Source organism: Streptopelia decaocto (genome assembly GCF_964273445.1).
Source record: "Streptopelia decaocto genome assembly, chromosome: 3".
Taxonomy (NCBI): Eukaryota; Metazoa; Chordata; class Aves; order Columbiformes; family Columbidae; genus Streptopelia; species Streptopelia decaocto.
The window spans coordinates 25,662,215-25,685,303 of NC_138656.1; the positions used below are offsets into that span (position 1 = coordinate 25,662,215).

The 23,089-nt window shown below is 41.9% G+C and overlaps 1 protein-coding gene across 4 annotated transcripts in view; it reads right to left on the reverse strand.

Moving 5' to 3' along the window:
* TRERF1 (transcriptional regulating factor 1) overlaps positions 1 to 23,089 on the reverse strand; it is a 100,309-nt gene that overhangs the window by 2,160 nt on the left and 75,060 nt on the right. For 2 of the 4 annotated variants that reach the window (XM_082047428.1, XM_082047429.1), the window contains exons 4-14: positions 16,530 to 18,172; positions 15,857 to 15,906; positions 14,967 to 15,117; positions 13,764 to 14,012; positions 10,107 to 10,476; positions 9,464 to 9,524; positions 8,709 to 8,848; positions 7,851 to 7,954; positions 6,581 to 6,656; positions 1,578 to 1,666; positions 680 to 793 (exon numbers count right to left, since the gene is read on the reverse strand). In XM_082047428.1, the coding sequence (XP_081903554.1) occupies positions 680 to 793; positions 1,578 to 1,666; positions 6,581 to 6,656; positions 7,851 to 7,954; positions 8,709 to 8,848; positions 9,464 to 9,524; positions 10,107 to 10,476; positions 13,764 to 14,012; positions 14,967 to 15,117; positions 15,857 to 15,906; positions 16,530 to 17,906 (2,781 nt within the window). In that variant the 5' untranslated portion in view covers positions 17,907 to 18,172. The remainder of the gene's footprint in view (positions 1 to 679; positions 794 to 1,577; positions 1,667 to 6,580; positions 6,657 to 7,850; positions 7,955 to 8,708; positions 8,849 to 9,463; positions 9,525 to 10,106; positions 10,477 to 13,763; positions 14,013 to 14,966; positions 15,118 to 15,856; positions 15,907 to 16,529; positions 18,173 to 23,089) is intronic. The other 2 variants (XM_082047430.1, XM_082047431.1) reach the window with 2 other exon arrangements.

The following is a 23,089-nucleotide window of genomic DNA, read 5'->3' on the forward strand; positions in this document are numbered from 1 at the left end:
CGCTGCTTACTCAAGTCTGCTTCCAGGTTTCAGTATTTTTTCCCGATCCTGAATTATCTCCTGGTCCTGCTGGAACTACTACCCCTTAATGGACGAGCTACCGCTCGTGAAGCTTCACTGCAGTGCTCAAAACACCCTCAGCTATATTACAGAGCTGTAGCTTCAAGAATCTACAGAGATGTTAAGGTGCAATACTCTCCCCCAATGAATGAGAACATATGCTATATTCATAGTCAAATTAAAGGACTTATTTTAAAAACAAAACCCCACATCTCTTAAAGACTACTCAAGCTACCAGTAATACAGACCTTGCACACAAAGAATTGCATTGCCAGTCTGTGTAAGTGGTATTTGTACTAGAATATTAGAGCAGCCTTTAGGAGCAAGCACAGGCACAGGAATAATTCACAAAGGTTTTCCTGCTTCATCAGTAGCAAACCAAATAATTGCTGGACTAGAGTTAGATAACACACTGGTCAAAACATTTTTATGTCATTACAGTCCAGGAACACAAAATCTTGGTGTAGCTGAGGTCACAGAATGCTGATACAGAACATCATTTAGAATTATGGAATAATTTTGGTTGGAAGAGACATCATCCAGTTCAACCTCCTCCTCAAAACAGGATGAACATAAAAATTATCAAGTATTAAACTCTCTCATATTCTCTTAGACTTACCAGGCATTCTTCTCTTTTTTTCTCTAAGCGTGTTCTGTGTTTCCGTCCCAAATGCAATATTTTCTTCCAGGTATAGTAGTATTCCACACATTGTGCAACCGTCTTAGACTTAACCTGCAGTTAAGTAATTGCATAAATAGTCTAATCTCAATTTTCTGCTTTAGTTCAACACAATTTTATTAGTCTTTATTTCTCAAACTTTCAAATGGAGAAAAAAGAGAGTCTGACTACAACAGGAGTACTCTTGTAGAATAATGGGGTTTAGTTATTGTTTTTCAGTCAAATTTGTGCTGACTGTTTTGGCTTCAGTACAGTTCTCTGTGATTCTCCAGAATCTAGTCAGAAAATGGGAATATACTTTTGTACCTCAAAAGTGTACAATACCACCAAGAAATCTAGGAATTAAGACTTGGTTCCCATAAACCCAAATGTTTATCAGCATTTGAACTAACAAGTAAAGTATTCTACCCTGAGATGTATACACCTTGTCTTTTCTGCTTTGTGGCAGAACATGAAAATTAAGCCCAAACAGATTCTCTCTTTATTAACAGGTTTCAAACCTTTCTGGTGCAAGGCTCAGTGCCAGTGACTTGAGTACCTTTAACACCAAGATGATAGCAGAGCACCACACTTGTCCCACACGTGGAATGCCATGACTTGGATTCCAGGTGTGAAAACTTTTACATATAACAACAAGATGAACAGATTTTATTTATTTTTAACTGGTGCTGCGGTTGCACACATAGGTGCACCAAATGGAATACAGCACTTTGGTCAGTGTTCTTGTAACTGCTGCTGGCTCTGTGCCCGCAGTAAGCCAGTCTGGCACTGGAAGGAAAATGAAGGGAACAGAATACAGCAATGCTAAAAACAACGGACAGAACAGAAATAACCTTACCATTTTCTGTACAAATATGAAATCTTTGCTGTAGGTGGACAATGCCTCTTTGAACAGCCTCCTTTCTTGATGCGTCCATTTGTCAGAGCCTTAAAAAAAAAAAAAAGAGTGAAGTCATTATAAGCGATAAAACCCCACCGCCTTGGCATTGATGTAGTATCCGAAACAAAAACTGGAAGACCTCAAGCACACTTTAGTGATTGCTGCTATCCAAGTACGGCTGTACTGACTCAGACCTCGAGTCCATCTAAGTGGTATTTGGTCTCCAGCAGCGGTCACAGGCAGTTGCCTGGGAAACAGTAAGATCAGGGCAAGCATATACAATGCTTCTCTCTGGTTTTTCCTAACCTCTGACCACTTTTGGCACAGGGGATTTCCTGAGTCCATTATTAACTATACTTGTAAGTGCTGACTGACTCTTCCTTTCAACCAATTAAACTTCTTGCACCCGAAACATCCTTTGCTGAGGAGTTTCACAGATCAGAAGACCCTCCGTGTGAAGAACCATCTCCTTTTCTTTGTTCCCTGACTCCTAGTAGCCTCACTGGATGACCGTTCATTCTTCAAGTGGAAAAGAAAGTGAACCCAATCTCGATTATCATGTCCATGCTGTTCAGGACTGCATGTCCTTTCTGTCACTCCTACACCTTTGGTCATTACTGCCGTCCCTCTCTGAACCTTTTCCAGTACTAAAACACCCCTGTAGAGATGAAGAGAACAGAAAGGCACACAATAGTCAACATATAAGCCATCTACAGACTTGCACTGTGGCATCACCATGCTACCTGTCATCTAAACATTTGACTTGGGTTTTTTAGGCTGTTGTAAAATCCAGAGCTTTCATAGAACTAGCATTATAATCCCAAGGTCTCATTCTAATTAAGAAGTATCGGAGCTCATAATTCTATATGTAAAGCTTGTATTGCTTATTCCCATATATGCCACTTTATGTTCAACTACATGGAAGTTCATCTATAATTTTGTTCTCCAGACAGTAACTTTTGTTAAGGTCCTTTTGCAGCTCTTCACTTGCACGGCTTGAGGTAAGACACTAAAATCCTCTGTGATAGAGGTCACAAATAAATAGAGATTGTAGCAACATGCAATACACACAAAGTACTTCGATAATTTAATGGAAGCTGTATACAAAACTTTCAAATATTGTCACTCTGTGTGTGTTTCACCAGCCTAACTGCCCATGAAAATGTGAAATCAACATTTATACTGAAATGAATTTTGTGCGTCCTCAGTATTAGTCCAACAGAAGGAACACAGGACTCCTCTATTGCATCAAAGCAGCATCCTGTTTGTAAGGATGGACAGCATTACATATGTTAAAAGAAGCCAAACGCAAGAAGCCAAAAAGCGCATGCCTTTGAAATGACTTACACTATGAGAAGATTCTAGTTCAGTCTGAGAGTTTCCGAAACATTAAAAACTTTTATCAAAATAAATCCCTAATATTCCTGTCAATGTTACCATTCTCCATAGAAATGCTTGCGTCCATGCTGAAGTCAATGAACTTGGGCTTGGCACCATGCATGCTATTGACCTCTACAGGTTACTTATCTCTATTAAAAAAATATAGTTTTTTTTAAACTGCAAATGCTTTGCTTTTCAGCAGCAACTCCCAGGCTCACAAGCTTAGAGTAGGTATCTCACCACTCCTTCATATGCTGGAAACTACAAAATTAACTCTTCTGCAACCTGTTTTCTGGAGGTACTGCTTTTCCAGCACTATACTGGATAGAAGCATGCATTAGTTATTTCTGCAGAGATTTACACTAAAGCTCTCTTAAGCATCAGAGAAAGGCACTGGCTTCAAGCCATAAGTTTTATTTATTCTGTTATCACCCAAAGATCTTTTTGCTGACACATTGCCTTGCCATCTTTCCTACCCCTGCACCAGCATCGTTCCTTTCTTACATAACTTGCCAGTCATCTGCACGTACCCTCCCTCTGGGCAGGGATAAGTGCACTGATTCAGTCCAGGAGCCTGCTCTACTATGCCAAAAAGTAACTTTAAAAAGCACATCACCACCAAAGGAAAGTTTTGGCAAAAATCTAGTGATGCTCTCCTGTCTTTACCCTACCCTCCTAAAAAATAATAACAAAAAAAGATTCACTTCTGTGGACTAATTTTATTGTACACCTATGGAGCATTCAGGCCTTACAGACTTTCCCCAATAGCTGTGCTATTAGCAGAGACCCTTACAAGATTATGAGGGTTAATTGGAAGTAACCTAATTAATAGAATAAATCCTGTGTAGGAAAAGAAACAGAAGAAAAGCTGTTTTTAACCCTGGTTGCTGGGAAACCACTTTTGCTCTTGTTAGCTTGAGGGAGATACAGAGAACGTGTATAGAGAGATCTGCAATGCAGCAAGAAAGAATTTTGGACTTTGGAATACAGATAGAATTTTAAAGCTGATCTTTATGTTTAGACATTTATTCTACATTTTGTTTTACCTGCCATATTGGTTTTGCACTGGTTAACCAACAATAAATATCTTCTACAAATCTGGGGGCTTTGGGCCCATCCTGTTTGTTTCAAGGGGGCTACACCTACACCCAGGGAGCCCCCCAAGAGGTGGCTCAAATCCATCACATACGGAATATGCTGGGTCTGATCCGCAGCCTGTCACAGTAGGTGCAAGTAGTTTCCTGACTGCCTGAAGCACATTATTTGAGAGACCATCTCTCCTGCAATTCTCACTGCAGGAGAACTTCCAACCTGAGAAATTCCACTGTTCAAATTAAAACTACTCAAGAGTTTGCAACAGCACTCCTGTTAGATATGTGTTCCTTCTCTCTTCCCTGAAACACCATCCTGACAGACAGTGCAGCATTAGGACAGAGAGATTAGGGTGCTCTTCCGAGCAGCCGTGGGTCAGCATGCCCAACTCTCTTGGCACACAACAGAAAAGCCTCAAGTTTTACAACTTGCTTCCCGCACAAGCCAACAAGTTTCAAAGATGAGCTTGTACCCTCATTTGAGGGCAATGTTAAGGATGAGTTTGGATATTTACTGCTTGTGGTATCATGAGTCAGTGCCATGCTCTGTTTCAGTTTATTCCACCTTTAAACGTGGTAGTGCCTGATAGCTGTGATTTCTGAGTAGAGACCAGAAAGCCCAAAGAGTTAACCCAAACAAATGCCACTGGAAATTACATTAAGCTATTAATGCACTAGATTGTGAGAAATTCCCATATGCCTTGAGTGGCTGATTATCAACCACAAATAAACCATTATTCAAGAGCTGCTGCATGGTACTAGAGGGTGGCTGTCAATATAAGTTGCAATCACATGTTGCATTCAAGAGCATTAGTAAGTAATCCTTTGTCTTGTTATTTCATGGTACTTAAATCCAGACTGGTGAGATTTTGTTTCATGCTGCGATAAGCAGAACCAAACTTCCTTTCCTGCTTAAGAAACAGGAATACACTGATGTCCATAGGTCTCAGTGCTAGCTAACAAAGATTAGTGTAATCTCATGTGAAAGATTAAACAAAACGGTCCCTCCTGGCTCCCCCCTGCATCACAATAAAATACTTTCTGAAACTACTGTGAAGTTGCTTCAGTAAAGACTGTTCCTCCTCCGTCACACAGGCAGCAAATTCTTATCTGCTCTGCTTAATTAGGTCGCTCGCTAAGGATGAGACTGCTGGGATATCTCCTCATCTTCCTGTTCTCATCCCCTGGACTGTCTCACACATATGATCTGGTGTCATCTCTTCAGACAAGAGAGCCTGGTCAAAGTTCCTGGCTGATGTCCTCCTTCTCCATCCACTTCCATGTCCACCCTTTGGACTGCAACAGAGTTGTCACCAAAGACACGAGGCACCTCCCCCATCCGAGACTCAAAACCTGATCTTCACATTTATTCACTCTCATTATCAGCTGCCATCCAACATGTTTCTGTTCTTGCTCTCAAGCCAAGGGGTTAAGGAGTTCCTTTACAAAAGACCCTTTGTTACTTGAAAATCTGTCCAGCGAGCTGCTACAGCCAGGAGGCAGCTTGCTTCTATACTTCTGTCACACAATGACTATCACTGGAAATGAGTATATGACCCTGGACATTGTGACTGACGGACCACCAGAAGATTATTGGCTTGTTTCCTATTGAGCCTAAACTGGAGATAAATTCTCAAGTCTCTTAGGTAAACCTCTATTCTCTGTGTCCAAGCAGTTGTTAGCCACTACAAAGCACTGAGTAACAACATGGAGGGCTGCAGAGGAGAGACATTTGCCACCTATGCGTTGGTGACACAACTCAAGCCCAAAAGCTTAACACCACCTTGTGTATTTCACAGGACATTTCTGCTTCATCACCAAAATGCAGGTTTTGCTGTGTTAAAGTAGTCACAATCCTGGAACTGTGGTGTTTGTTGCTTTGTTTGTGTTTGTTTGTTTGTTTGGGTTTTTTGTTTGTGGGTTTTTTTGTTGTTTGTTTTTCTTTTTTGTTTTTATTTTTTTTCCCTAGATCCATGCAAAGAGAGGCTCTGTATTTAGTACTAAGACACTAGGAAGAGTTAGAGCACTGCCTCTATGGGAGCATGCTCATGATTATCATATTAATTTATCATGTACCATCACCTCAGAAAAGGAAGGCGTGACAGCAGACATTTACATACCAGAAAATGAAGACCTTACTGCTAGTAAATTACAATCTATGAAGAACAGCAATTTTAAAAGAGATCAACAAATTAAATTTAAGTTTAAAAGAAGAAAAAAAATACTCAAAACAGTTTTAAATCTGTAGAACATTACACAGCAACATGGATGCAAAGTTTCTGTACACCCTCAGTCAGGTAAAAAAATGCCCAACTTTTAATAGAAGGCTGTGGAAGCCTCACTTGGCACTGCCCACATCAGCTCTGTGTTAGAGGCTGCCATCCTTGCAGCAGACAGCAGAGAGTGCAGCGTGATCCCACGCTCCAGCCTGGGATGCCAGCCTTGCACTCTATACCAGCAGATACTGAGATGGCAGGAAAACCAACCTACCGGCGTAGTGGTAATTTGCCAAAGGGTGACACTTCAATCTCACTGGCTTTCTCAACAGCAGCTTCTCAAGAGCAACCTAAATGAAAAACCAGGGAAAAAACAGAATTAGCAAATGCAGTCAGCTGCTGCATACATAAGACTATTTGGTATCAAGATATGAATTAATTTTCTCTCTTTTTTTCCTTTCTGCCATACAAAATCACATCAAATTACTCCAAGGCCCATTAATGCTGTACCTCACAGAAGAGCACCTAATGCACACCTGTCCTGCTTTAATTAGCACAATTGTGGCTATTACTTAGCAACTTCCAGCTCTTCTCTCTCTTCTGTCTGCCACATACAAGTAGGTTTATAGTGTTTGATTTGATAGTGCTAATTAATACTAATATTTAACAGTTGGTTTGATAGGATTAATATTTATAGTGTGAGGTCTTTTAGAATATCTGTTTAGGTCAACATCTGTCAGGGATGACAGCTAATCCTCCTTGGATCAGGGAGACAGATGATTTGTGGATCCCTAAATTTTTTTTCTGACAATGCAGACCCCTCCTATACAGCAAATTTCATGTCCTGACAGTAAGTTCAGTCCCCTGGCTCAGATGCCCCCAGGCACAGCTAACAGAGCCTAAGGAAACTGGGATGCAAGCTGAAATACACTGTATTAGACAATCCTGTGAGATTCATTCCAGCCCTGTGTTCTGTTGCATTTTGTTTTAAATTGGCTTTCCAGGAACTGGTGCAGGGCTCTGTCTTTCCCTAACACTGGGCAAAATGGATGTTTTGCCCTAGTTAATAACATTTCCATCACTAAACTAATGCAAATATTTGAAATGCATTATTTATTTGAGAACTGCGTGCAATTATCTCACAGTTCTGAACAAATAAGTAGATGTGATTGCTGCCACAAAAAAGGGTTTTAATAAGGGCCAGAAGAGGACTAAGCTCTCTCTGACCAAATATAAAGCTTGTGAAATATCAGGGCTGGAGCAAGCACTGGGAGACATTCAAAGCCCCAAGGCTATAAACTAAGTAATCTTATCTGTATGAAATATACAGTAAGCCTTCAGAGAGGCACTGCTTTGAAATTTAAATTTATTAAAGAATGAAAGGGAAAAGTCATTCCCCAAAAATGTTACAGGATGTTTAAAGCATCGCTGCTAATCAATCAGAAATTTCTTTTTTATATAACCATATCTAAATCCATTTAATAAAGCATGCTAATTTATCTGCAGAAGAGGATCATATCTCCCCTTTCAGCTTCTTATCTTACCATAATATCTCCTTTTGCCTCAAAGAGAGAGTGCAAAGCGTATTCCGAGTTAGTTCCTCCACCAGGTAACACACTGGAACAGCTCATATTTAAAAGGTCTTCCACTGTCAGAAACAAGTCAACATTTTACTGCTAATACAGTAGCTTGTCAGTCAAACATCCAGAGCCAAGGACTGTAATGCCACTCAAAGACAATGCAGTTCAGGGCAGCAGCTTTAGTAGTTTCCCTCCCCAGCACCTCCTCTCCTGGTTTAGGATCATTCACTGGAGGAGGGGATCTGAGGGGATTTGCAGAGCGTCTCCCTGGGGTGGGACAGGCACTGCAGAGCTGGAGGCAGAGATGTGGCTGTGAGGCAGTGGCTTGCAACAGGCCAGTGATGTTGCTGTGCCAAGGCGGCTCCAGCCAGGGTAGAGAAAGAGATATGAACCACACTGGAAGCAGGAACAAACTCTGCTCAGGATTGGTAGAAGTCACTATCACATTTCTTCTCATTTAGGGTCACAGGACAGGCCCAGGAGCCATCAGCTGCCTCTCATCTGTGATATCTGCCCTTACCAGGCAGTTCAGTACCCAAAAAACCCACTGTATGTTACAGATTCAGGGTAAGAACATTATATAGTGGCAACAATCTTTCCCCCTTGGCTGACAGAAAACACATAATCCAGGCTTCACTTTAAGTGCCACTATATAATGTTCTTACCCTGAATCTGTAACATACAGTTCTGGTATCATGATCTGCATTTTTGGTAGTTAATACTCTTCAACATTTTGAACGGTATGCACATGATAAATCAACATGAATTTCTTCAACAGGCACAGGGTGATGTACGAACTTCTAAAAAGGCAAGTCACTGTACCTCTTTGTTGGAAGACTTTGTTCTCCAGTTCTGGCCATGGTTTCCAAACCAAAGTAGCCTTATGCACATCTTCCTCCATTAGCAACCTGTCCTGCAGCTCAGGAATATCAGCCTGGAACCTGGAGCCGATATTGATTCGTCTATAAAGACAAATAAATTAATATGTATTCAACTACACAACATGCAGAAGTCACATTAGTGTTCACTTTGTTTCCAACAAAACTTGTATTACACTGGAGTGGCAGGAAATTGCATCAGATTGCTTTATGCAAGGCTTTACCCTCAGTGCAACAAGTATTTTGAATATTAGAGAACTGAGCTCCTCAGGGGAGGAGAACCAAAATGTCAATACACAATTTAAACTATACTGAGACATGATACCTTATAGACAACCCAAGCTGGCCTACACATATGCTGACCAGCGAAGAGGCTAGATGATGGAAACAACTTTGTGTTCCATACAGAATGGCACTCTTCAGCAGAGAGCGGAAAAAGACATTACTGCCAAGGGACAATCCTGTTTGCATTCTGCCCTGGTATGGGGACCTTCCAGGTAACACAAAATCTACATCTCCCACAGCCGCTTCTCTCCCAGTGTCCTCAGCCACCATCCAGAGGAACCTCAAATGCATCCAGCCCAACTCAACCTCAGGCAGTTGAACACCACCTGCCAAGTTCAAAACACTTCAGGCTGCACGCTCTAGGCTGGACCTAGTCTATAAAAGCAGAAACAAAAACAATCTTGTTTTTCTTACGGTTCAACCGTCTGTTCTCCAGGCCCAGGCGTCACCGGAATGACACTTCCATCAATACTATCTGAAACAGAGATTGGAGTTTTGGAGTTTAAAAGGGTATTTTGGTAACAACTGTGTCGCTGCTGATGCTCCACCTCCTGGGCTCCATTGCCACCTCCCTACTATCCAGTCTATTAAGGAAAAATTACCCTTTAACAATATTTAGACATGGAAACAGTCTAAATCGTTACAGGTAACAGAAATGTCCTAACTTGCAGAAGTTTCTACTGCCCTAATCATGTATGATTAGACACCTTTTCTTGTGAAGCACTGAGCAACAAATACTTAAAGTGAACCCCATGTCTGAAACCATGTCTTTTCCCTGCACTTCAGATGGCCCGGATGCAACAAGAGGCATGCCCGTCCTCTACTGAGGCAGACCCCACTGCAAGAGCACAGCCTTACTCACTGGTTAGCCTCCTCTATTCACGTTATGCTTTACCACCACACCTCTACAAAACCCAGGGCAAAAACCCCGATAAAGATGGGCTTTTCCTGTGGTGACTTTTACATCAGCACACATGAAAGTCATCAACATGATAACACCAAAAGAGAGGACAGTGGTATTTTCTACATACTGCCACTCTGTAAATGTAGTACTTACTGGAGCGACACAGGAGCACCCGTGGAGTAGGTGTCAGTGGAGTAAGTGGCAGCTGGGTATGTGAGGTGCTATGAGATGATGTGATAACACTGCTGAAGAGACCAGACCCTTGCCGAACTGGACTAAGCATTGGTGGTGGAGTGTAGGGGGGCAGCTCGTGCGTCCGGTCTAGCAGATGATCTCCGAGGACACGGGGAGAGCGAAGCTGACTCTGGTACAGGGTGGCACCAGAGTGGGACATGCTGAAGTTGAAAGTAGGAGGAGGTATGAAGAGTGGTTCGGGTCTGTGTCGATATTTCTTCTTGTCCTGCAATGGTTTGAAGTTATCTTCCAATTTTACAGCAGTCTGATGAGGTTTTTTGCTAATTTCCTAAATGAAAACATGTAGAACTTGAGTATTTCGGTATGCTTAAATGTGGTTTGCACACAGTCCGCTACAGCTTAGGGCAACAGCCACAGAAAACTTGTTACCACCAGGCAGTTATTCAGGTACCACCATAATAATCCTGGTCAGTAAAGTACCTGTTCCTACACAGAAACCTCAGGCAGGGGAGTAAGAAAATCCAGGACAAATTACGTCCAGGCTCCTCAGCAAGCCCTCTTGGTAAAGGCCGAGCTGAGCCTCGGGCAGACATGGAGAGGCTGCTGCCTGTTTTTGGAGGTGAGTGGAATGGCTCTCCCAGGCCTTGAGTCCCCCACACCCTTCTCCAGCTCCACCCAAACACCCCAGGCACTTCAATTTGCACTGAACACATACAGGCTGTTGGGAGTTATTTCATTACTCAGTCACGGTTTATTGGAAACTTTATACGAGATGTTTTCCAATGCATTTATTTTGTTTGACTAGGAAGGACACATGAGCTCAGTGAAATTACTGCAGTACTCAGCAGCAGGAAAGGAAGAAAAATGTAATAAATTCAAATTCTTTGCCTCTTATCACTACATTCCCATCAGCCTGAGTACAGTCCAGCTGCAACAAATCTTGAACTTAACTCTCTCCTTCTTCTTTGGAGCAAAAAGTGTAGTAGATGACCATTTGGGAAATTCACACACTGTAACATGCCTAGAATTCTAGAATTTGAATGTTAAAAATCATTTAACAATAAACCCCTAGAATTCAAAGAAGCAGAAGGCACAGAACTTGTGCAAACCTGGAATCTGGATTTGGGGAGGGGGGTAGGGGAGCAGGTTGGGGAGGGTGAGGTGGGAAGAAACAGGTTGTGCTTTAAGAACACGCAGAAGCTGGCAGATGAACACAGTATTAAATACACTGCTTTCAGGTGTTCAGATTGTGGATCTTCTTCATGATAAACTTGAAAAGCCAACAAAAATTTCTGACAGATAGGGTTACTGCAGAATGTCTGCATCATCTGGTAAATTCTACTACTACATGAAGTAAATTACTACTCTGTATGTTTAGACAACATACATCTTTACACCATGGGTGGTTCTTGAACATCACATTCACCCAATAAAAATCATGTTAAAGGAGTGTTAGCACAGTCGTCCTTTATCCTTTATGTTAATACATTCCAGCTTGTGGAAATGTTTTTGATTACAGAGGTCTTGTCCTCTCTGTTAGATCACGGCTGTATCCTCTCCAACAGCTGTTGACATTTTTTCTTTCAAAAAAAATTAAGTTTTGGAAGAGTTTTCCTTTTGCAGGAAAAAAATGCAGCTTTACTGAGCATTTTGTTTATAATGGACATTCAGAACAGCGAAAGGTTGAGGGTTACCTGTAAGGACAGACATAGTCCATCACGATGGTGAACATTTAGTGTTCAAAAAGGAGAAAGGGGAAAAGACCCTAAACTCGAGGAGAAAATAGAAGAACAAAGAAAAAAGAGGAAAAACAAACTACAGACCAAAAAAAAATCCACCCCAAACCACCACACTCACAACAAACAAAGAAACCAACCTTAAAAAAAAACAGAAGGCCAGATTCACATCTTTGATCAAAGGCTCATTTTATTCTGCTCTTTAAATGTGAAAGACCTGGTGGTCCTTTCTCACTAGTGTAAAGCAAACTAACCAACCAAGACAACATCTTGGAAGTCCTGGGTAGATCCTGAGGGACCTCACTTGACTGCTCACCATCCTGTAGCCTTGCTGAGTATTTAGTTTCCTTCTGCTGTTTGATTTTACCAGTTCCATGAGCTTTGTGGGAACTTTTCTGGACAGCCCAAAGCACAGTATAAATAAATGCAACACAGCTCCAGTTCTTTGGTATTAAGAAAAAAAGAGTCTCCGATGGCACAATCTCTCTACAGAAAAGGAAACTCTAGATCTTTTGATCTTTGAACATTTCCAATTCTGCTGCTTATATAAAATATAGGATCCAGAGAGGAAACTGCACAAGTTTAGTTTGCTTGGGCAATAACAAAGACTGCAAGCATAATTTTGAGTGAATGTACATTTAGCCAGACACTGGCAGATTTAATCACAGTCAGTATACATACGTTGCAGAAATACACAAGCCCAAGCCACCTACTCTGATGTCTCTAGAGAAGATCTCCCACTCAGAGCCCAAGGATGCAGAAAAGACTGTCCCTTTTCTCTCCAGAAATTAGAAACAGGAAACAAAAATTGTGCTGCTGACTTACAAGCTAAGTATTATGAGATGCTGGCTTCCACAGTAAAGTGGAAGTTTATGTGTAAAACCTCTGTCTGAAAGAAAGAGAGTAAAAGATTGTATATATATTTAAAATTAGTGTGTATGTCTGAGTGAAAGATCAGGAGGGGAGTGATAAATACACAATTATTATAAAGAGTCACCCATGATGGTACATGCTGTCTCCTCATTTGGCCATCAGCCTCATAAAAAGGAGGAAAAAAAAAAAATCACGAGAGTATTTCTCTGCATTACACAGATAATACCATACAGTACTTATACTCCCCAGTAATCTCTTATCATGGCGCAGTCTGCAAGCAAGTATTTGAAGGAACGAGCAGCATCTATTCCTACATTGGAATGTGAAATAAATACTGCTTGCTCCAGGACTCTTTCAGGAAAACAATAAAGAGCATTCTCACATCTCATTCGAGTACACATCCATTTCAGTTATACAAGTGAAATGAAAGCACTAGGCATAGCTATTTTTCCTGTATCAGAATTTCCAGTGATTAACCCTTAGATCTGATGCATGCAGAGCAAAAGGAAAAAATGACTTCACTGAAAAATTCTGAGTCTGCAAGCTTCATATTGGCTTAGAGCACACACTGTAAGCATTGCACAGTACCCTCCTATCTTCAGCTCAAATGACAAGCACATATATCTGACTTTAAAAAACAGGAAGAAGTAAAATTGCTGAATTTAAGCAACAACATTAAAACAAAGCAGCCTGAAAAGGAAAAAAAAAACAAAAACAGTAAAAAGGTACTAAATCCCTTTGTTCTAGTGGGATAAAAGAATATCACGTTCCAATTTCAAATTATTTATTTTCAGCTGAGGTCTTGATTCCGCAGCAAAGGGAAAATTATTATTTTCACATGACTGGGAAAGAAGTGCTATGATGCTACAGGCCTTTTTTGTTTATTAGGCATCATGAAGATTCCAGAAAAGATTCTAAAATACAGACATTTTAGAAAGTAGCAGCACTATAAGCAAAGGGATTTAACAGGCACAGCACAGCTAGTGGCAAGAAAGGCAGCACTCACAGCGGATGAGCAGGGGTTGGCCACTTTGGGACTGCACGGTGGAGAGTAAGTCATCTTCACGAGAACGGGCATCTCGTCATCTGACACAGAGCTGGCAGGCTTGTCTGCGGCTGTGGCAGCGCTGGCAGAGGGCTGCGGGCTGGGCTCGGGTGACAGAAGCTTGACAGGGACAGACACTGGCATGACGATGGGTGCGAGGCCATCCACCTCTTTAGGCAGCGGCTGCTGGGGTGGTTTCTCTCCTTCATCCTGTACAGACAATTAAAGGCTTTCAGCCCGAGTGAGGGAGGGCTACTTCTGGATCGATAACGCTACGCAACGTAGGCACCAGGGCTGAAAAGAAGTGGCCAGGGTTACAAAACACGCAACAGCATCGCTTCTTGGACTCTTTATTTGCCTCGAGTGAAGCTGGCAGATTACTTATGGCTCCTACATAGGATTCGGCCTCGGTGATAAATAACCACGTTAAGTATCTTTACAAGATAACTTGCAGGAGGAGAGATAAACACATGCCCTTTTTATCCCTGTGAAGACAGAATTCCCCATCAGGCACCTAAAAACAAAGACACAGATGGTGTAACTCTGGTAGCTCTCTGCCTTCCTGTGGTATCCCCGGTTAGGACAGAACTAGTAAAATATCAGGGCAGAGAAAGACTGACTGACGGGGCAAGTTATTTCTATGCAGAACAATTCAATCAAACCCACATTTTTGGTTTGCTATTTGTTGATACCTATAGAACTAAAACACAGGGGAGGAAAGCTGTCAAAGATTCAACAATCCTGCTCCTTCAATTAAAGCCTGGGAAGGCTTCCAATAAACATCCCTTAGTCATCCAAATAGTCCAAATGAAAATAAGGAAGACTTGATGTTCCTGATATTTCTAATATAATAAACAAACATGAGGGGAAAAAGATTTAGGTGCTCCTGATATGACTTCGTAGGGTGTTCTTGTAATGTACACAGAAACAGAGAGGGACAAAATACTGTTCTGTCCTCCACCACTGCCTCTGACTTTAAAGCCAGACCTCTGACCAACAAACTAGCAGAATTATGTGCATTTCTACTTACACGGGGTGTGACAAAACAAAACAGCGCTGAGAAGAACAGGTTTTGACATCAAAGCAAAGCATGGCAAAGCAAGCAAACATCCACGTGGAAAGGAGAGCGCCAAATACTGAAGTAAAACGAACAGCTACTGCTACCTGTTTGAAGTTAGGAGATGCTCTGACTCCTCCGTGTGACCTCATGTGACCATTTAGAGCAGGCAAACTCTTAAACTCCTTCAAGCATATTGAACACATTAGCTTGTTCTTCCCATCAGCTCTCTCAGGAAGCGCTTCTCTGTTCTGGCCACTATTTTTATTTTCATTTTTTTAGCATGGAACAGAAGAAGAGACATTAGTTTGGCATGTTCCTTTTATTGCAGAGGAAGCTTTTTAGTGAAGGAAGTCAATAAAATTTTACAGTTAGATGGTTATGAAGCCACAAGTGAGCACGGAGTCAGTGCTGTGGAATATGTGGGCAATAACCTAGATCAGCTGCTCCCAAGATGGGGAGGAGGGAAGTTTTGAGTAGGACACGCTTATCAAAATATGGCCCTCTGTATGGAAAAGTCCAAGAACCCATGAGATCTGTCCTGACAGACCTACATTTCCCCACTCATGACAGCAGGTAACAAATACTTGGACACAATTCCCCTACCTATGGTAGACAACAGTGCCAGAGTACATCTCCGCTCTTCAGAGGGGAGACCTTAAGAAACACTGCAGATCACTGATCCAAACCACGTATTGCCCCTTTTCTTACATGCAACACTGAGAGCAAACTGCACCTCTTGCTTTTGCTTCTTCAGTTCCTTTTTTTTTTCCTCTTTCTTTTTTGAAGGACAAAGCACTTATTTGATTTTATGGTTGGATGAGATGGGTGGATATCACACAAACTTAAATTCACAAAGCACAAAACTATATATGTTTCCAGAAGAGCAATAGCTATTATCTACCCAGAGTGCATTCCCCACTCCCTAAGCTACAGCACTCCTTTTTATCTCTCATATTTAAATTAAAAAGAAAAAAAATAAATCTTTTAAGAATACCTTTGTTCTGGGGACAGCGGCTGCAGTCTGCCATCTGACAGTTGCACCTGCTATCAAAGGAGGAAAGGGGAGAAAAGGGGAAAAAATAAAAAAGAATTTTTCAGGAAATACTAATGCGTAAATGAAGGTACTCACAGCATTATGTCTGCATTTTTCATATGATTTTACTAATATTAAAAGCCTCTGAGTTGAGAGACTTGCATTTCTCTACTAAATCAGTGCCTCCATGAGCATGGCTAGTGCAAGTCTTCTTACACTCACCTGCTGTTTGAAGCCTTCATTCCAACCCAGAAGTATTTATTACCTTTTGAAAACAGGGAGTTGGCTAAACTCTTCCTGCACAATCGGACCCTCAGGCGTTGAAAAATTAGAAAGAGAACTTTGTTGTAACCGGGTCCCTCCTCCCCAGAAACAGAGGCAGAACTTCTCAAAGCCTCTTGCAGGGGAAGCAGCAGCCTCACGGCCACAGCTTTGTGCAGCCGCCAGCCTGGCCCCGCACCAACTCAGCAATGGAGACAGGACAAGTGTGTTGAGGCAGTTCCCCAAAACCTCCCAGGGACACCCACCACTCACATCCTAATCTCCTGGCTCTCCTGCAATCATTTTGCTTCCACACCTCGCTACTCTTCTTCTAAACAAGTCTGGCTGAGCAAGGATCTAATATATTACCTACCTGAGGCCATGTGGCACTGGGAGAGTCTTGCTGAGAGCTTTTGTCGTTCAGGTGAACTCCCGAGGGTGGCAAAAGAGTTCGATGAGGGACAGCGTTACCTACAGAATTAACCTCCTGCCGTGCAGGATCCTCTGTGGTCTCAGGTGGAGTGAGGCCAACGTGGGAGTTCAGAGATGGTGCCCTGCTCTCACTGGGGTATTGCTTCTGCTGATCTTGCTGCTGCTGCTGCTGCAGTAAATTCTGCGAGTACAAGTGCCTGTACTGTTCGTGGGGATCTTGGTAGCAATACTGAGGCACTGCTCCCAACTGGATGAGCTGCACAGGGTGACTTGGATCCTGAGGGTACTGGTGTGGCTCATGCATAGTCTTTGGATCGGGTTCCCTGTGATAGGGAGGAAGCGGCAATTGCATCTGTTGCTGCTGTTGCTGTAACTGCTGCATGACAGGTTGCGTTTGGTAATACTGAGCTATTTGCATTGGACACTGCCGCTGCTGCCGGGCTGGCTGCTGCTGCTGGATCTCCTGTATGGAGAGCCGCTGATGTCCCTGCTGCGGCTGAGCGTAGTACTGAGTCTGCTGCAAGTGCTGCATCTGTTGCGGGAGGAGCTGCTGGGACTGCATCTGCTGAACGTGTGTCTGTCCTTGCTGAAATGCAGAATGCATCTGCATTTGCGACAAATGCTGCTGGTAGTCGTAGTACAGCTGTTGGTGCTGCATGACTTGCATTTGTTGCTTTTGCTGTGTGCTTGCAAAATTTGTGTGTGTTTGCTGTGGCACCGGTTGATATCTTTGTATGCTGGAAGTTACGGGCTGTTGCTCAACCGCTGGTTTCTGGGACAGCAGCTGCCGGAGCGCGCTGTCACCAGAATTATCCGCCATCGAAGATTCGGTGTGCAAAATCTGAGCCATGTTGTTGACTTGAATCCTCAGATTTTGGTTAGCAAATACTTGCGTAAAGGAGTCCAATTTATGCAGGACCCCACTGGTAATTTTTTGCGATCGATTTTCACTGGGTTGAGAGTAAGAATATTGGTATCCGTCGTGGGACTCTCCCTGCCCGAGGGGGCTCCACATTGCGCTTTGATTATTCAAGTTGTTCCTCACTGGGACATGGTTTCCTGAGCCAGAATGTGTCCAACTGGTTTGTCTAGATGTATCCATTGACCCAAGACTTTTTGAACCTACAGGCAAAGCTATACTGTCTCTTGAATCTTGGGGAAACTGTGGGGAGAGAGGGGATGCCTGGGGAGCATCCATAACCGATGTCCCATAGCTGTGATTTAGAGATGGAAGGGAGTTCATTTGGTGTTGTTGGTAGTACAAGTTCTCATTGCTGTTGGCAGTATGGTTAGTTTTATACAATTGCTGGTCCCCCATTTTTGGTCACTTCTGTTCCAAACTTACAGGCACACGAACCATTGGAATCTCTATGAACCCTGAGATAGCTGAGTGAAGGGGAGGGAGGGGAGAGAAAAAGAAGTCAGAATTACTTATAATTCAGCATGTCCATGTGCACATCAGGACTGAGATTTCCTCCAGTCTGTCAGTAATTCCAATCTCAGACTTGACGTTGCTTCACATCTTCAATAAATGGACCACAGCGCAAATCCGACACAGATCGATAGGTTCAGCATGCCAGGCACCTGTGGAGTAAGAGAAAGACAAGGTAAGTACTGCTTCTCTGCATAAACTGTTATTATTATTGCCTCGAAGGAAACTGTAAAATCTCCTAGTTTGAAATACATAATCAGATGCAAAATTGCAGCAGCTGTGCTATTCCAGAGCAGTTAGACTACTTCATCTCATCCCATTATCCTGCCTCTTCTCTAGTGCTCTGATAAAATCATTCTGTCGAACCAATAAAGGCCTATTCTTCAAAATTGGTTTTCTCCCCTACAGTACATGAACATTCAAGCAGTTTTAGCCGGCCGCATATTGCTCTCTCAGGACTAGTTTTAGCCAGACAGTTAACTATCAAGCCAAGTCGCCTTCCTAGTGTCACAGCCTTCTTGTCTGAAGCAACACACCCATTTTAAAATACAAAATCAAGTACTGCGGACACCACAGGTGCCTCCACAAAGGCCTAAAAAGGCAGGTAAAAGAAAACCAGGGCTTTGAACAAAGCTGACCATAATCAGATATCAGTGTCTAGGAGGACATACAGAAAAGTCATTTGCAATCTGGGATTTGCACAGAGCCTGCCACAGCTTCTCACAGCTTCCACGGTATCTACAGGAGGTGTCCACCAGTGGTACAAAAATAGAGCATCACAGAAGAATAAGATGCAACATATTGCTGTGACAATTAAAAAAAAAAAAAATAAAAGAAAATCATAAGTATAGTTATCCAACTGCATCTGTGCACATGGATTTGTTTCCTCTGTCTATATGGAATCTGATTAATGCCAGGACCCAAAACACTCCTTGGAAAACTTTTCTGATCACTCACTTTATGTCGGGAGTGCTGAATTCCAACTTCTGTTCAATCCTCTCACCCTTCCTTCTTCACTTTGCATTATTGTAACAGACTAATTTATACCAAATGCAAACTTCTAGCATTTTTACTGTCTAAACTATAATTCAAAGTAACACTTTATGGACATCTGTACTGTTTTCAATGAATAAAGCAAAATATATAGGCACCTTATATGGTTGTTTTACTGTTCCACAGTATGAAGCAATCACTGTGTCTATAATCATACACACGCACAGAGGTACAACATGCCTATGTACACATAAATACGTATTAATGTAAAAGTTGTTTCTGAACTTTGGCAGAGCACAAAAACATTACACCACAACCTTAACTGTGACTCCTTCACATTTGCCTTTCTAAACATAACGCTTTTCACTGAAGACTCCTGCGTACTGATGCCCTTACCTTTCAAATTTAGGAGAATCCTTGATCTAGATGGATAAATGTGAAGTCAGTGATAGAGAAAATTTTAACTGTTGCCAGATGCATGTTAAGAAGTTCTGTGCTAGCAACAGCAAATAAGGGTAACACATCGCTGCAGGCAAAAAAACCCTTTTCTGCTCTAGTGCAATGTATGACAGAAAACCATAGCTCCCAGTGAAGAGGGTTTTCAGTCTGTGTGCAGTTTTTGTGTAAACCATCTGCAGCCATTAGCATGTAACATTTTCACGTGACAAATAATGGCTGAGAATAATTGCAAGCTTATTTCCCCTTTCCAGAAATATACATTGCTTCATAGCTTCTCTGAAAACACTCCCTTCCAGATTTTTATGGATGCACAGTTAAAAAAAGATAGGAGTCAACAATGAATGGTCAGGCTGCCAACAAGATTTTTCAACCACAACCCAACTTCAAAGACTTCCTATTAAAAATTATGAAGGGAAACTAAACAAAGCCTCCACAAAACATTCCAAGGGCATAAAAATAAACACTGTGTGATATTTCACACTGAAAGGCCATCAACTTTTAGAGGAAAAGAAGGATCCTACACAGGAATATGCATCTTCTCTTACACCTGCCAAGTTAAGACAGCTGAGATGCTCTGAAAACATCTTCCCAAAAAACCACGGCACTATTGGAACTGCCAGCAAACCTTCTGTATAAGAGGTATGTCCCATTTCACCTATTAGCGGTGTTCTAATTTACACCAAGTTGCTTCGTTTTGGCCCTTCTTTTTAAAGTTTCAAGTGACAAGCATTAGTCAAAGGACAAGAAATAGTAGTGATACAAACCAGTGAGCAAGAATTAATGTCTCCAGGAGACAATTAAAAGACTGCAAGAATTTCAGGAGTAAGGACAGTAAAAACACTTGTTCTTAAGGCAGCAAACAACACGATTTTGGTATAAAAATGAATCAAGCAGCCAGCCAGGCCCCCGACCCCCTCCCTACTCCTCTCACAGGCAGAAGCACCAGGGTGGCGGATGCTGCCACCTGCACCAGCAGCCACGGCTGGTTTTGTGATTACCAGAGAAAGTGCCAGCCCTTGGGCAGGCACCAAACTCCACTTACTGCCCCCTTTCACCTGGGAGTTACCTGTCATATTTCTCAGGGTACGGGAAAACAGTCAAGAAGGTTTTACATCTGAGGCATTAGCACAAAACTCTCTCTTTCCCTCCCTCAGAAGAAATAATTTTTAAAAAATGCTCATAGAAATTTCCTTTCCAGCAGCTCCAGCATCCTCAACTCGCCTTCTGGTTGGGACGTGGGACATCCTGCTGTCTGTTAGCTGGATTACCAAGTTATCATTACAGTTAAACAGATACATTTGTAAAGATCTGAAAAAAACATAATGGATTATTATATTAAAATACCAATCAAGTCACAAAAGGACTGGAAAGTTCAGTCGCTATGAGAATCACATTTGAAAAAATTTGCATTGTTTTCAAACACTTATTCCCCCGCCAAAAAAAAACCAACAACAACAACAAAAAAAAGAAAATATGAAAACAGTCCTTTCAAAAGCATCACTAAGCTGGAGGAAGAAAAGTGCAAATATTTTAAAAGCTTTGTTTTTCTACCTTCAGGTAACATAAAAGAAGAACAGAAAGGCACACTGATAAAAGCATAATCAGTAATAAGCCAGTCCCTTAGATACTAGCTTTTGTTTTTAGTACTTGAACCAGCTTAAATTCAAGGGCTTGATGCTCTATATGCTGAGTATTTGTGATCAGCTTTAATAAAATGCTCACAGTATACATTTTGTGTGGGATTAAAATCTAACAGAGTGTTTCGGTGCTGTACATAACATCATTAAGGCTTTAGGGACAAAGTCAGTCTCTGGCCAACTGAGAAGCTGCTGGGAGCGTACAGAATGATTTCTGTTTCTTCCAATGAATTATTTCTTTCTTTCAGGAAGAAAAGGGTGTTCTTTCTCCTTTTGGTTTAGCACTTGTCCCTAAACAGCCATCACTGCAATTTATCACAACAACTTTAACTACTAAACGGTTAAAGTGAACAACTAAAAGCAGGGGGTATTTAAAGCAACGATGGTTCTGCAGTTCTGTGCTTCTTGTCTTCCTAACAGTCATTTGTGCTATTCAATCTATCACATTTCTGACATTAGAGATATATCCTAATTATGCAACCATTACAAAGAAATATGAAAACAAATGCAAAAGCACAGAAACATCTCTGTAGGACCGCCTAGAAAGAGAAATACCCTATTTAAGTTTATGGATGGAATCTGGACTCAAACTAATGGGAGTTCGATTGATTTCAGAGACAAGGTTTCACTCCAGCTCTTTCATTTCCATCATTTCAGTGTGGTCCTCTGCAACTCGCACAGCTCCCTTCTCCAGACTAAGCGCCAGGGACACGCCAAGCTGCTGAGATGCTTTGACGCACTCCAACTGTCTCCCTCTTCAAACACGAGCAACTGTAAGGCAATATAAATAACAGCCTCTACTGGAAGGGTGCCATAACTTAATTCCAGTAAACACAAAAAGGAAGAATATACCAATGTTATCAGTCTTCAGTGTAGGTGATCTGCTTTTCCACAAAACTATAACACTGGAGAGTCAGATCTTAGAGAAGGTGGCGGGCAGTAACATACCAAGGAGACGGTAATTATAAAAAATACAAACCCACCCTCAGCTCTGTCACACACCTGCAGAATTTTTCAACCCTAGTAAAGGCCACAGTCACGCTACTAAACTGCCCGAATCCACATGAATTTCAGAGCAAGACGTTCACTCCAAATAAGTTAGGGCTTGGAAGCTGGGCTGCGTGTGGGCTGCAAAACCAGGCCTGAGCACCAGCCAGTTACAGTTTCAGAATGAAGTTAATGGAGAGGGATGACAAAAGGCTGTAGGAGAGCAGATGCCGAAGGAAGCAGACTCATGAATAGGCTGTAAAGTTATTATAGCACTGATCTAAGCCATCTCAGTAGGTTGCACAGCTGTGTATCAAGAGGGAACTGGATCCTGTGGTTTGTCCAACTTATTTCCAGTTTTTCAGCTGTCACTTTAAGCAAAAATCTACATGCTTTTATAGATGAATTAGTAGTTAGCCTGAACTAACAGGACAGAGCACCTGCAGCTACTCACAAGCAACAGCACCAGCAGATGCTTGTTTGCTAGGGCACCAATCCTCTGCATGTCCCTCCCTTTGAGGCAGTAACACGTCAGTTAAGGCAAGTTTAACCACCACTTCTAGCAGTCTAAACCATTTTTTATAACTCCTAACTCAAGGCATGCCTGCTTATAGAAATGTGTTATTGCTATGTGTTCTGCCAACACTGGAGACATGTTTTAACCGTGCCTTCCTGCCCTCCAGTCGCACAGCCTGAGACAGGGTTTTCTCAAGTGGCTGCCTTTTGCTATTAGAATGTAAGCTTCATTTTCAACAGCAGGTATGATGAAATCCAAAACCAGAAGATATCTGTTCCCTTCCTTTCTTTCAATTTTTCCCCACACTTTGTTTCAGTAAAAACGAAACAGGATTTATCTTATTCAATTTTTAGCCTTTTCCAAAGAGAATGTTTTTATTGGCCTGTTTTGTTATTCTATTCAGAGCTGTGAGATCTTCTGCAAAGCTATTCCTAAATCTAGACAACTACTATTCACATCATCTCACTCTCTGAGTT